At 33.2% G+C, this 12,950-nt stretch overlaps 1 protein-coding gene across 1 annotated transcript; it reads right to left on the reverse strand.

The window, feature by feature from the left end:
- Positions 1–4,832: 4,832 nt before the first annotated feature.
- On the reverse strand, positions 4,833–8,776 carry LOC145640201 (small ribosomal subunit biogenesis GTPase RsgA 1, mitochondrial-like). The gene is made up of 5 exons (XM_081691504.1): positions 7,890–8,776; positions 5,920–6,141; positions 5,615–5,809; positions 5,323–5,516; positions 4,833–5,224 (listed from the first exon to the last, which is right to left on the reverse strand). Exons 1-5 carry the CDS (start codon positions 8,595–8,597, stop codon positions 5,038–5,040), a joined length of 1,506 nt encoding a protein of 501 aa, XP_081547630.1. The 5' UTR covers positions 8,598–8,776; the 3' UTR covers positions 4,833–5,037.
- Between the last annotated feature and the right edge of the window lie 4,174 nt (positions 8,777–12,950).

Below are 12,950 nucleotides of genomic sequence, written 5' to 3' on the forward strand. Positions count from 1 at the left end.
TAAGAGTTTCAACCGGTTAGGAAGTTATATGAACCTTTTTTCTAGTGATCTTTAGAGGCATTATGGCATATATTTTATTGTTGATTGGCTCTTGTATTCTTCCGGGCTTGCATAAGGTGCAATTCTTCTTGTTTATGTTTGTAGTCTTAATTGTGGCCAAGGATATATTTAAGTTTTGTGTATGTCACTGAGTTAGTTTGAGTTGTTTAAGGTACTTGATTGCTCAGTTCTTCATATCGAGAGTTTCAGTATTTACACCCATGATCTACCCTTTTTTACTCTGTATCACGTAAGAACTCACCATTCTTTTCCCCTCATCAGTGAGCTGGTAAGATTAGTGAACCGTGTTGATTGCTCAGTTTTTCATATTGTGAGTTTTAGTGTTTACACCCATGATCTACACTTGGTTTACTCTGCATCACATAAGAGCTCACCATTCTTTTCCCCTCGTCAGTGAGCTGGTAAGATTAGTGAATGTGTAATGGAGCTTTTCTGCTAAGACTTAAGGGAGTTGGAAGATGAGTGTAGAAAGCTTCATTAACTTTACCTAAGGATGCCTATAGTACCGAAACAGATTTAGCTGATACGAGTCTAGTATGAAAGAAAAAGGTTGTCTGACATGACATGTCGATATTACTGCTAAATTTGAATATATATGGAGGATGAAGTATATTTGTTCATGTTGAAGGAATACTAGGATGGTTGTACCGTAAGCCAGAAGGTTGTTATGCATATATATTTGAAAATGCTTATTTCAGCAATGTTCAATAAAAAGCATGCATATACAAATTCATCTGATGATATTTTCAAATGGCTGATTATACTGATCTGGAAGCATGGACTTTGACAATACCCTGACCCCAGGCAGGAATTTAGTTAAGAGAAGTGCTATATAATTTGAATTGGTTTCTGGCTAGGTGGAGATATAGGCCACATAGGCCAATGGTTTCAATCGTTCACTTGTTTAGCATTTTAAGCTTTTCGGTCAAACCATACACATATTATCACCATAACTTCAGGACCTACTTTTCTTTTTTCTTTTCTGTTTTTTTTCTTCTATAAGGACCAAGTTATATATGTAATGTCTTTGAGAAATTGAAAGTGATCATTTATGCTTATAAAATTATTTGTGAATGTTCATTAGGAACAAAATTTGTGTGTGGTGATGACAATGGATTAGAGGTTAGATAGGGAGTTATCTGTATTTGTTTTTTTCCCAAGCGGTGTTTAGAGAAAGTGTGGTGTCTGGTTAATGTTGGTTGTTTGTTTAGGATTTCTGTCAGGTTTTTTTCCCTTGGTGATACTTATGGTCTAATCAGTGTAAAAAAAAAAAAATTAAGAGGTGCATGTTGTGCATCCAAGGTGCACTTCTGTCAGCACCTCACTTCTTAAAGAGGCCTGCCTAGGTAGATTTCTATCGCTTTAGTGGGCTATGAGCTATGAGCTTTTCAATATATTGATCCTATAAGGTGGTTATGGAAGGTATCTCTAATTTTTTAGGAATGTATGTCATCAATTCTAGGTTGATGTTGATGTTGATGTTAGGAAGTTTGAGTTAGTTTCTCAACTTTTAAACTTAGAACTTTTAGTATGTGGGATATGAGTATATGACTTGGTAGTCGGTAGTGTTGCACTCAAGCAAGGTAATCTACCTTTTCCTTTTTAGGTTTGCAAATTTATTAAACATTGAAGTAATGAGTAGAGCTTGCTGACTGCAATGCCCTTGGGACTCAGAGGGCTAGAATATCAGTGTAGAATGCCCTAAATATTGTGTCAGCATACGACCCGTCTATTATTAGTTTCTAGAATGCTTGGAAAATGGAACATGTAGGTTTATATTGAGATTATAATGAGTTGTGTACTTGTGTTGAATGAAACAAAGATTATGCTTAGTGGAGCTCAGAAAGATTGGTCTCTAGGCTGTTCACCTTAGCTTAAAGCAGTCATGTAAATTATTTTCCCGTGCTGATGCATGCGGCAATGTAACAATGTTTAGAGCTGATTGGACGTTCATTGTATCATTGGATTCAAGTGATTGAACCAGCACAATAGCTGAATATTGAGTGTTGCTTGATGACTATTCTGAAATTAGATATACTTCACGTTAACTTAGGGCTTTTGGGGTGAGTTGATTAACAAACAAAGTACTCCGTGTAACCATATTAATCATACTAACCTCAAGGCATCTCCAACTCAAGCTAGTATATGTTGCATTCAAATGAAGAACATGACATGTAATATGATATTACATGTATACTCTTTTTAATGTAAGAAAACTATACTTCTGTATCTTTTTAGTTGTGACATGTTTCTTTAGTAACGTTTTTTAGGCGGCTAGACCTATCACTAGAAATATCCTTGGGTGCGCGGTGGGCCTAGTATTGTACATAAAAATTTTCATAAAATTCGCAATAAATTAATAAAGCTTAGAACTCTATTTTACATTTGAGTATATCTTATGATCTCGTTTAATAAGGACATCCCTATCAATGCTTTCGTCCACGGGAAACTATAATGTCAGAGGCTGCCTCTGATGCGGATGACATTCAGGCAGCTCTCGGAGATGGAGGTAGCACTCGATTTAAAAGACAAGTTAAAAATAATTTACCTAGATCCAAAGTAGTGCAAGGATTTTAATGGTTTAAGGTTGTTGAAATATTATAAAAAGGAAAATTTGTTGAAAACCATCTTATATATATATATATATATATATTTTTTTTCTGTTAAATCACACTTGTTTTAATCTTTATTTAATTTTTTTTTTTTTTTTTTTGAAAAAAAAAAATCTATTTTTTGTCATGGTACACCTGTTTTAAATTATTTTTTGTTAAGTCACACCATTTTTCCGAGTTCCGACTTATTACTTATATTTCCAGCATTGACTAACATGTGCACCTCACGTGACGTGACCCACTTAACTCCACTCCCCCCTCCCTCCATTCATTCAATCATTCCCCTTCATCACTTACATTATGGAATTCAAGTTTTAAGATGTACTCGTAGCTAGGAAATAACATTAGCAGCTAAGAAGAAGTAATGAATGTAACTAGCAGACAAAATATGTGGTGTGCTGGTAATTTCCTCTGGAATTTTCTTTCAAGTTAGTTCATGAAACCTACTGTAATAGGGCAAATATGAGCTTGTATGTAGCGTAAAAGGGCAGGTTGCCGTCAGATATTCAATACAATACAAAAAATTACGTACAATCAGCCTTGATTCTTGAATCTTAGACTAGCTACAAAGTTCATAATTCAGGATGAAACATTAATCATAAATAAATAAATAAATAAAGACAAAGTTGATTAAACAACTTGTTAAAAACAACGGCATTCAAATTACACTTGAAAATATAAAGGAAAAAGGAACCCAACATAGCTATAGCTAACAATGATGTTATTATACGTACTAGAGAAAAGTATAATATCTATGTCCTGTCAATTTAGTGATGATGGTTACGGAAATAGTAGACAAAAACACGTAAAGAAAAAGACCGAATACTGTAACGCCCCAATCTGCTGCTTTATCAGGTCCGAATCCAGACCATGAAATCATACCGGCAATAAATTTGTCCATGGTAAGGAACATGCACAGCCAAAAAAAACTCTCCAGTTGATCGTTCATCAGAGCCATATATAGCAATTGGGTTATGATTTTACGAGGAACAGGGAAACTTGGGACTTGGGAGGAAGAGGAGGGTTGAGCTTCAGAAAGGCTTTATATTTATATTTATATTTATATAGTGTGTTTGTTCCGTATAATTTTAGGAGAAAGAGAAAATCCTACTCAATATAAAAAGAGGGTCAAAATATCTAGGATTTGTTTTTACAGTTTTTTTTTTTTAAAAAAGGTATTTTTTTTTAAAAAAAAAATCTTTTTAGTTTAGGAATATGATAAGGGATGTACTTGACTACTTTCTTTCTGATTTTGGTAGGGAAATAGTAATTTTTTTATTTTTTTATTTTATTTTATTTTTTTTAAAGAATGGAAGTAATAAAGGGGATATTTGTTGTTAGTAACTCGGTTTTTACTATATCTGGGCTCCAAAATCAACAAGCCCACATGTCATATCTAATATCAAAAATCAATAAAAGGTGGCTCAAGTGGTAAACAGTTTGATGTCGTTTAAGGGAAGTCTTAAGTTCGAGCTCACTCATCATAAGTCAGGTGTGCAACCCAGGTCAAAACCAAATATATTTAGAGCTAAGCTCTTATGATCCAAACGGGAAAAAAAAAATGATACAAAAAATTAGGGTAATGCTATATGTAGCCCTAAAGGTTATATTGCCTATATATAAGCATTAAATACACTCTTAGCAATTGTATAAAAATTAGAAATTCATGACAAAAACACGCATAAATCAGTGTAATTGTGTTTATATTTTGATGACTTCTTAATTTTTTACAATTTTCAAATGTAAATTTAATGCTTATATGTAGCCCTATATGTAGCCCTAAGGGCTATGTATAGCATTTTCCAAAAAATTACAAAGTACTAATTAATGATTACATGAATTATTGTAATTTTAATTTAATTCTCACCAACAAAAAAAAAAATAATAATAATAATAATAATAATAATTTAATTAAACTGTGATTTTTATTGTGTTTTTTTTTGGATTTATGGTTTGTGAATTTGTATTTTGCATATATACTCCAAAACGCCACAGACAGAAGGGTCGTGGTGGATATCGGAGTTGATCCTAGAGTTGGAAAACTAAAATTTGAAAAATGTTGTGTTTATTCCTGTCATTAGATATTATACGTTGTGTTTATTCCTGTCATTAGATATTATACACATCTTCTCAACGTACAGCATTAGCTAAAACTAAAAAGAACACAAATTTTCATATATACAGGCTGCTTTGGACTCATTATTTACAAGAAGGAAACAAAAAAGAGGGTTCTAAACATTTTCCCCCTTATTCAGTATCCTGAAAAGTCAAAATAATCCAAACAAAGTAAGATGTAATCATCATCATCATCTAGCTATCCAAATGCTCGTCTAGTTGCAGTTCTACTGATTTTCTTCTCCGTGTCCTACTGATTTTCTTGCTCCATGGCACGGATGATAGGATTATCTTCCAAGTATTCGTCGTCATCATCATCCAGCTCGTCCAACTCGTCTAATAGAGACTGGTTCATTTTCTTGCGAGATTGTCTCCTGTGCTTCTTTGGCTCCAACCTTGGCTCAGCTAGTGTGACACCCATATCTCCCACTTTGTTCCTGTTATACATGTGACCAAGATGAGTACGAAGCTAATCAAAATTTCAGATTCTCAAGCATAATAAATCTGATAAATATTTGCAGATCCTGTTTTCTACCTGACGTCTCCTTCCCTTTTTGTGCCCAGTGTCCTTAGTTGGAATTCCTCCCTTACTTTTATTTCATCCAGCAATTGAAAGTAGTACGGATATCTCTCCCAATCCCCAGTTACCACACATCCAGGTTCACCAACATGCAAACAATTGTTGAATGCACATCCATTAGGTTTGTTTTCTTCTAGCTTTTTCTGAATCTGAAGATACAGTTAAACTTTATAAGCCCTTTTATGTGGGAGAAAATAACAAAAAGAATTGATGGTAGCTATGCTAAATGAGCGGAAACAGAAGCTACCTCAGGAAAAGCCTGTGCAAGAGTGTGTTTTGTTACTTTCATTAGACTAGGCTGGCTGAACCCTGGGGTATCAGCAAGATATCCACCTCCCGCCAATGGTAGCAAAGACACATTCCGAGTTGTGTGCTTCCCTCTTCCACTCCTAGCAGATACTTCTCCAACTCGTTGCTCCTCAAACCATTTGCTGCCTGAATTCTGATAATTCACAAGAGAGAACAGCTAAGCTATTACATGCTTCTCAGTTAACATTGTATAAATTACAAGATTTGAGATGATCCAAGAAACAAAAGGGAGATAAAACCCACAGGATCAAACAAGCTGCCCTCTTCCATGACGTTGGGAGATTGACCATTGCTTCGCAAGGCATTAATCAGACTAGACTTCCCAACACCACTTGGTCCCACAATAACTGTTGTCCTATCTCTCAAGTAGAATGCAAGGGAATCAAGTCCGCGTTTTGACTCAACACTGCAAAAAATGGGTGCATATCCCCAATGACGAAGCCTGGTTTTCCACTCAATCAGAACCTGCGCAGTGCAGATAAAGCATATGATTGAAGAGATAGTAAAACAACCATCACAAAAAGAACATATGCTATTTAATGGCAACACATGAAGTAAATGAAGCTAAGCCACTACATGCATATTGGAACAAGTAAATACACGAGCAAAATGAGTCATAAGCCAAACTAATATCTGTTATTACGAAAAAGCAGATATCAATATGAGCGTAAGCTCCAAGCACTAGAAGATTGCACTTCTTTTCAGCTATAATATAACCTCTGATTTCAACCTAGGATCACTATGCTGTATGAGTATGCCTACTCTGTAACTCTGTTAATGCTCTGACAAGTATTAACCTAGCTACTCACTCCAATACAAATCAAGTTATGAAAAACATACACATAGTTTCTAAGTATCACTAAACATAAAATTGATATGTCTAAAAAGTCGAATAAAAAATTCTGGCACTTTAACTATTTTGAATGCAGTAAAGGAGTAAACACACTATTTTTTTCAACATGAGGAAAAAGAAAGTGACTTTCAGTCAAAAATTTTAGGCCATTTTGTTTAAGAGAACCTGCAGATGAAAGGGGGGTCTTAAAAAGAAAGGCCGTGAAAATTGCTGCTACTAAGAAAGGAATTGCAAGGATGATGAGGGAAGAATCATAAGCCCCTACTGGTTGCACAAACATAGCAAGACAGTTCCAAAGTCACACTAAATTGCTACTTAGTACTACACAACTACTAATACTCCTTCCAAAATACAAGACACATGTGCTTTTGAGATTAAATTTTGAACACTAAGTTTTCAAAACACAAACTTATTTTCTTAAAAGCAACCCAAGTAAACAAGATAGTTTGACCACTACATCTACAATGGTTAATAGCAAATTTTCATAATACCAATTAAAGCATAAGCTACTTGCACTAGAATATTGTACTCCCCATTGACTGTCACTTGTGACCATAGAATTGAGAATAACTTAGCACCAAAAACCTGCATTCTATTTAACTTACTCCCACATTACAATCTCACTTCAATACTCCATTCCTAGACGAGTTCACAAAAAGCTATGCACATTGTCTCCAAGCACCATAAGACCCAAAACAAAACAATAAGCAGCACCGGGAAATAGTCTCAATGCAGCAAGTTCATTCAAATTCTGCAAATAACATAACATACCCTCTTCAAAAAAATGGGAAAACACAAACATTCATATACTTCCTTGTGCATATATTTGAATTCAATATTGCTAAACTCTGAACCTGCTTTTCAGTAAACTTGCCCCAACTCTACAAATTACACACATATGTCACTGAGCATAATCGAACTCACTCGAAATACAAATTGCAACACTCGAAACATTTCGCAAATAACATAGCATACACTCTTCAAAGAATTGGAAATTGGGAAAACACAAACATCCATATACTTCCTCCTTGTGTCAGAATTTGAATTCGATATTGCTAAAAACCGAGCCTGCATTTCATTAAACTTGTCCCCAAGTCTACAAATTACACACATTGAGCATCATCAAACTCGAAACACAAATTGAATCACACAATATATCAATACACTATACCTCCGCAATCAATCAACACAATATCCACCCAACAAACTTTTGTTGTCCATAATTTTGATCACACAATTTATCAATAATAACAATGCAATATCAAGTCCTCCAAAACATGCTTAAACACACAAACATATACACATTTCAGCAGCAAATTCAACAACAAAACCAATCAAATCAATGCAAGAAAACCCGAACCTCGTCTCGAACAAGCTCACATTTGTTCAAAGCCAAAGTAAGAGGAAATCCAGTAGACTCAGCTTCAACCAAAAACCTAGTTAAAGAATACGGTTCAACCTTAGGTTGATCCAATGAAAACACCACCAGAAAATGATCAGCATTCGCAATTGGAGGGTCAGGAATCTCCGATTCACGCGGAAACACATTCTCAATCATACCTCGCCGATCCACCCAATCAATGGACCCCACTAAAACCCTATCCCCAACCAAAACCCTCCGTTTAATCTTCTTCAACACGGCTCTCACCACACACAACAGCTCAACTCCAGCACCTCTTCCAGAACCTTCTAGAATATTCGCACCCTCCTCCTCATCCTCCTTCTCGGAGGTTCTAGAAGGTTCTTCTGGAGGAGTCGATTGTACGATGACGCGCATGAAGTTGGCTTGAGCTGAAGCAACCATACCTATGGCTTGATTAGGAGAGAGAATATGGGAATTAGGGAGTGAGGAGAGAGAAGAGGACTGTGTATGCTTGTTGCGCGTAGTCTCACGCGCCGCCTTGAGCGCGTTTGATTGAGCTTGCTTGCTCTTGTCGTGGGTGTTTCTACAGACGATTGTGGTGGTGAGGAGAGAGAATCGGCGCCGGAGAAAGAGGACGGCGGTGGTGGAGGCAGTAAGATGCGGTGGCGCGTGGTGGCGGAGGAGAGAGAATGAAGTTGCCGCCATTTTTGTGCAGTGTTTTTTTCCGGTGATTGTTTATTTAGTAGGTGGTGGAAGTTTTCAGTCTAATCCATTTTTTTTGTTTTTGGTTCTGTTGTTTTTCCAGGGGTTACTGGAGAGTGGAATTTCTCAGAATATTCTAGATGTTTCTGGATTCTTGAAGGTTGGTTAAAACTTAAAAAGGATAATTGGATAAGGCTAATTTAGTAGTTTTGTGTAGGTTTGAAGTTTGGATTTTTGGTGGTTTGGGCATTTAGATCTTTGCTCTTGCTTGGGGTTTGGGGATGTCCAAGAATATAAAGCCCAAAGTTGTTTCTACTAGGACTTGGATAATTTTATCAACTCAAGGGTAGATGATCAAATTGGTCATATTGGAAGTTGTTAAATTAAAGGTGATTATTAAGCAAGTAACTAGACTGGGATGTCTGCACATATGCACGGTTTAAAATATGGGTTAAGTGGTTATTATAAGATGATTTAAGGGTTGGGTTGATTTACGTGAGGCAGTTCAATCTTGGTTGGTGACTTGGTGGAAAGTGAGTTTGATTCATCAATTTTAAGTGTACCGATCCAAAATAGTTTATGATTAGGTTGAAATCAAACAAACACTAAACCAACTTGATGTGCCTTATTGGTTCGAAGTTGACTCTATCATTCTTATCCAATGCTATGGCTACATGCCTACATCATCTAGATCTTATATCATGAAAAAGTACTTTTATTTTAGTGCAATAATTCAATACAAGTTTTGTTTTAAACAACTCAATAATGTTTTATGTTGAAATTATAGTTTGCACTACATAGTAAAGGAATTTTCGGGTAGCTATTATTGATTTAGTAATTAGTAATTAATCTAATTATTGTTGACCCTTAACTTTAAAACTAACTATGCATCGCCTTCTTGTTGAAAAGTGTGAAACTTTCTGTCTTTTGAAAAAGTAATTTCATATTGGTTTGTTTGTGAATTTTGTGATAAGTTCAAATTTTTATGGAGGAATCAAGAGGATAAAAAGTTTTTTTTTTTTTTTTTTATTTGGCTTAACATATTAGGAACCTAAAATCAAAACCGGAACCTATTAGAATTATAGGTCTTGAAATAATTCTTGTTGTACAGGTTTCAGTTCAGGTTCAATATTTGAAATGAACCCAACATGCTCATTTCATTTTTCGAAATCCTATTCAACAAGTTTCAATTCTAATTCCATTTTGATAGGGTACTTTGCTATAGTGGTTTGCTCACCCTTATTAATTACTCAATGGTTTCCTTTTAATTTGTAACTTTAGAAACTAATTATTTTTCAATGAATAACATCTTACCTTCTATGAAGGTGTATGACATGAAAATTTAAACATGAAATAAACACATATCTACAAAACAAAAATTAAAAAAATTAATGCATCTGGCTAGGAAGTTCCCCACAAAGTGAATTGGACTCCTTTTTTCCTTCATTGCTTGTATAAACTCTTTTTCGATAATTTGAGGATTTTTAGGCACAACCAATACAAGTATGAAAATTCACAACAATTCATTTATTAGGTATGGTAAATTTGTTTATATTTGGTCAAATTTCATCTCATATCATGTTTAGAGACGGGTTTAAAATAAGTTACAAGTGATTAGGTTCAAATTACTATTAAATTTATTTCAGATAAGGAATTTTATATAAGTTAATTGAAATTAAAAAAAAAAAAAAAAAAGTTATGCAATAGATAAGAAGATGTTTAAAGCACCAAGAATCTTCAATGATTATCCTAATATGAACTCATCAAGGCATACACAGATACACTATAAAATCACAACTTGAAGTGAATTCTACTTAAACGACAAAAGCTAGTATAAAACTTCATATTATAAGCAGCACCCTTTCGCTTCTCTTTGATGGCTCAAGCACTTCGAACTTTAAAGAATGACAACATAATTACCATCTTTTTGCAAATTATGTCCGGAGTTAAAAGTTCTTTTAATTTGGTCTTAGGTCCAACTTTAATTGTTGATAGTATTCACGAGTGAAAGTATGTAAACAAATATTTTTTAAGAGTATTAATGTCTGTATACTATTCTTAAGAGCTAAAAAAAGTGTAGAGTAATATTATTGAGACAAATAAGTAAATAAACATTTTAGAGAATATAATTGTTCAACTCTATTTAAAAGAATTATTTTGATTTATTTATTATATATTTTTATTTTTTTAAGGTAGGTATATATTAGACATATGGTTTTATGCCAAGTATATATTCAAAGCATTGACATTATGATTAATAAATAGTTTTGACTTTTTATTTCATTATTTCCATACTATATTCAAATATTTTTGGGATAATGTTGCGTTTTTAAGCTAGGGTCTGTTCACTTCAGCTTAATTTCAGTTCAATTCAGTTTAGTTCAGTTCAGCTCTAATAAGTTCAATTCAGCTCCAATAAGTTCAGTTCAGTTCAGTTTAGCTCCTAATTTTCTTTTCTCATAAAATATTCAGTTCAGCTCTATTCAGTTCAGCTCACTTCATTTCAGTTTAGCTCATATCAGTAAATATAAACAGACGCTTAGTGAGTGGTATGAATTATATTTAAATAATAATAATAATAATAATAATAATAATAATAATAATAATAATAATAATAATAATAATAAATAAAAAATAAAAAAAAATAAAAAACCCTTTCATTACTAATTTGTTACACTGTACGGATTCAATAATATTATTCTCAAGATGTTGACATGATGGATCAATAAGGTAACCAATTTTCCGAGTTAGTGAGGAATAGATTAATTTTTTTTTTCTTGACATGATAAAATGATGACAATTCTAGCTAGAGAGGGATTACCTTATTGAAATGGCCAATAAGGGTTACCAAAAGCCAACATTTTATCTTCGGGTTACCAGCATAGACTTGAATCATCTTTTGCATGCAACAACTATTATTTTCACATATTTAAACACTGAATTAAAAATCGAATATCTATACTAATATAATGTTGAGTTTGTATTAACTATTGTAAACGTGCCAAGGTCAAGGTGATTGAAAGAAAATAAAAATCGAACAACTTATCTTGGTATCAATTAATAGAAACAATTATAAAGAGAGAAAATTCTCATTTGATCTCAATCAACTTTACAAAGTAAAAACTACCGGGTATATATAAACTTCGAATAGACTAGTACTGTCTATTAAATTACATCCACAATGGAACATATGTAGTAATAAGAGTTAAGAGCTTACAAGATTGAATTGAGTCCATACCTTACCAATTCAATTGAGGTTGTTTTAATTAGGTTCATGTGTTTTTTTCCTGTAAATAATTAAGGAACATAATATTCATATGCAAAAGCAAACGTAGTAAACTTCTGTTTGGACCTTATATGCTTATTTATTAAACTAATCCTTTTTTTTTTTTACTCCTTTTGTCTCTTTACAGAATACTTCGTATTATACTACTCGTACTCTTAATATTTTTTGAGTGGTAATTGAAGCATTCAAAGGGGCAAATTAAACTTTTGAACAAGTGGTTATTTTAAGCGTTGAAAACGTGATTATTAAACCAAAATCTTGACTTTTGGTGTATAGATAATGACATTAGATATACTCCATTTATTTATATTTTACAAAAACATTGTACCATGAAACACAAAGCAATAAATGAGAAAATTACTTCATATTTGATGTATGTATTTGATGTATGAAGATCATCTAAATATCTTTAATATCAGTCAATATTAAAAAGATTTGCCGCCTTAATTTTTCTAGTAGCTAGCTTTTATTTGGATTTGTAATAAATAGTGAATTTGATACATATGAAACTCTAAAACGTTAATCCGTATTATAATTGTATTAAAAAAAAATTACTGACAAAGAATTGAACATTATCTAAAATCGCCGTTCATTTGCAAATTGCAACTAAAATGATCGACTTTGTATTTAAAGAAAATAAATAAGATATTGTAAAATAAAAAAGTTGTCTAAAGAGTAGTATTATTTGAAGTTGCATAAATGGACAAATGGCACTATTTCGCAAATTAATATGTTAATGGAATAGATAATTGTAGTACGAGTTGTGTTTAATACTCCGTATATTGCTTTCAATTACACAATATGTTGTATACTTGTATATTATATAGTATACCTAACAATTTGTAGTACGTGTTTATAGGTATATGCCTTGAATTGAATTTTTTGTCTTGACAAAAATAATAATGAAAACCAAGGTATAAGTAATTAAATAGAAATCTTATGGATAAGTAATGCAAATGGAGAATAAGTAGTCCCAAATTCAAGTAGATGCACAATAAATTTATAAGTACGTAGGTTGCCACATTGCTCCTGACGAGGATTATCGTTTGAAAACCTTCAAGTGTCAACCA

This window comes from Chenopodium album, chromosome 1 (genome assembly GCF_948465745.1).
Source record: "Chenopodium album chromosome 1, dcCheAlbu1.1, whole genome shotgun sequence".
Classification (NCBI taxonomy): Eukaryota; Viridiplantae; Streptophyta; class Magnoliopsida; order Caryophyllales; family Amaranthaceae; genus Chenopodium; species Chenopodium album.

Bases quoted from the DNA above. Each gene is read 5' to 3' on its own strand.
- LOC145640201 (XM_081691504.1), bottom strand. From the start codon at position 8,597: ATGGCGGCAACTTCATTCTCTCTCCTCCGCCACCACGCGCCACCGCAT. The intron at 5,517-5,614 runs GTAGCTTCTGTT...CTGTATCTTCAG, and splicing joins TTGCACAGGCTTTTCCTGAG to ATTCAGAAAAAGCTAGAAGA. The intron at 5,225-5,322 runs GTAGAAAACAGG...CATGTATAACAG, and splicing joins AAAAGGGAAGGAGACGTCAG to GAACAAAGTGGGAGATATGG.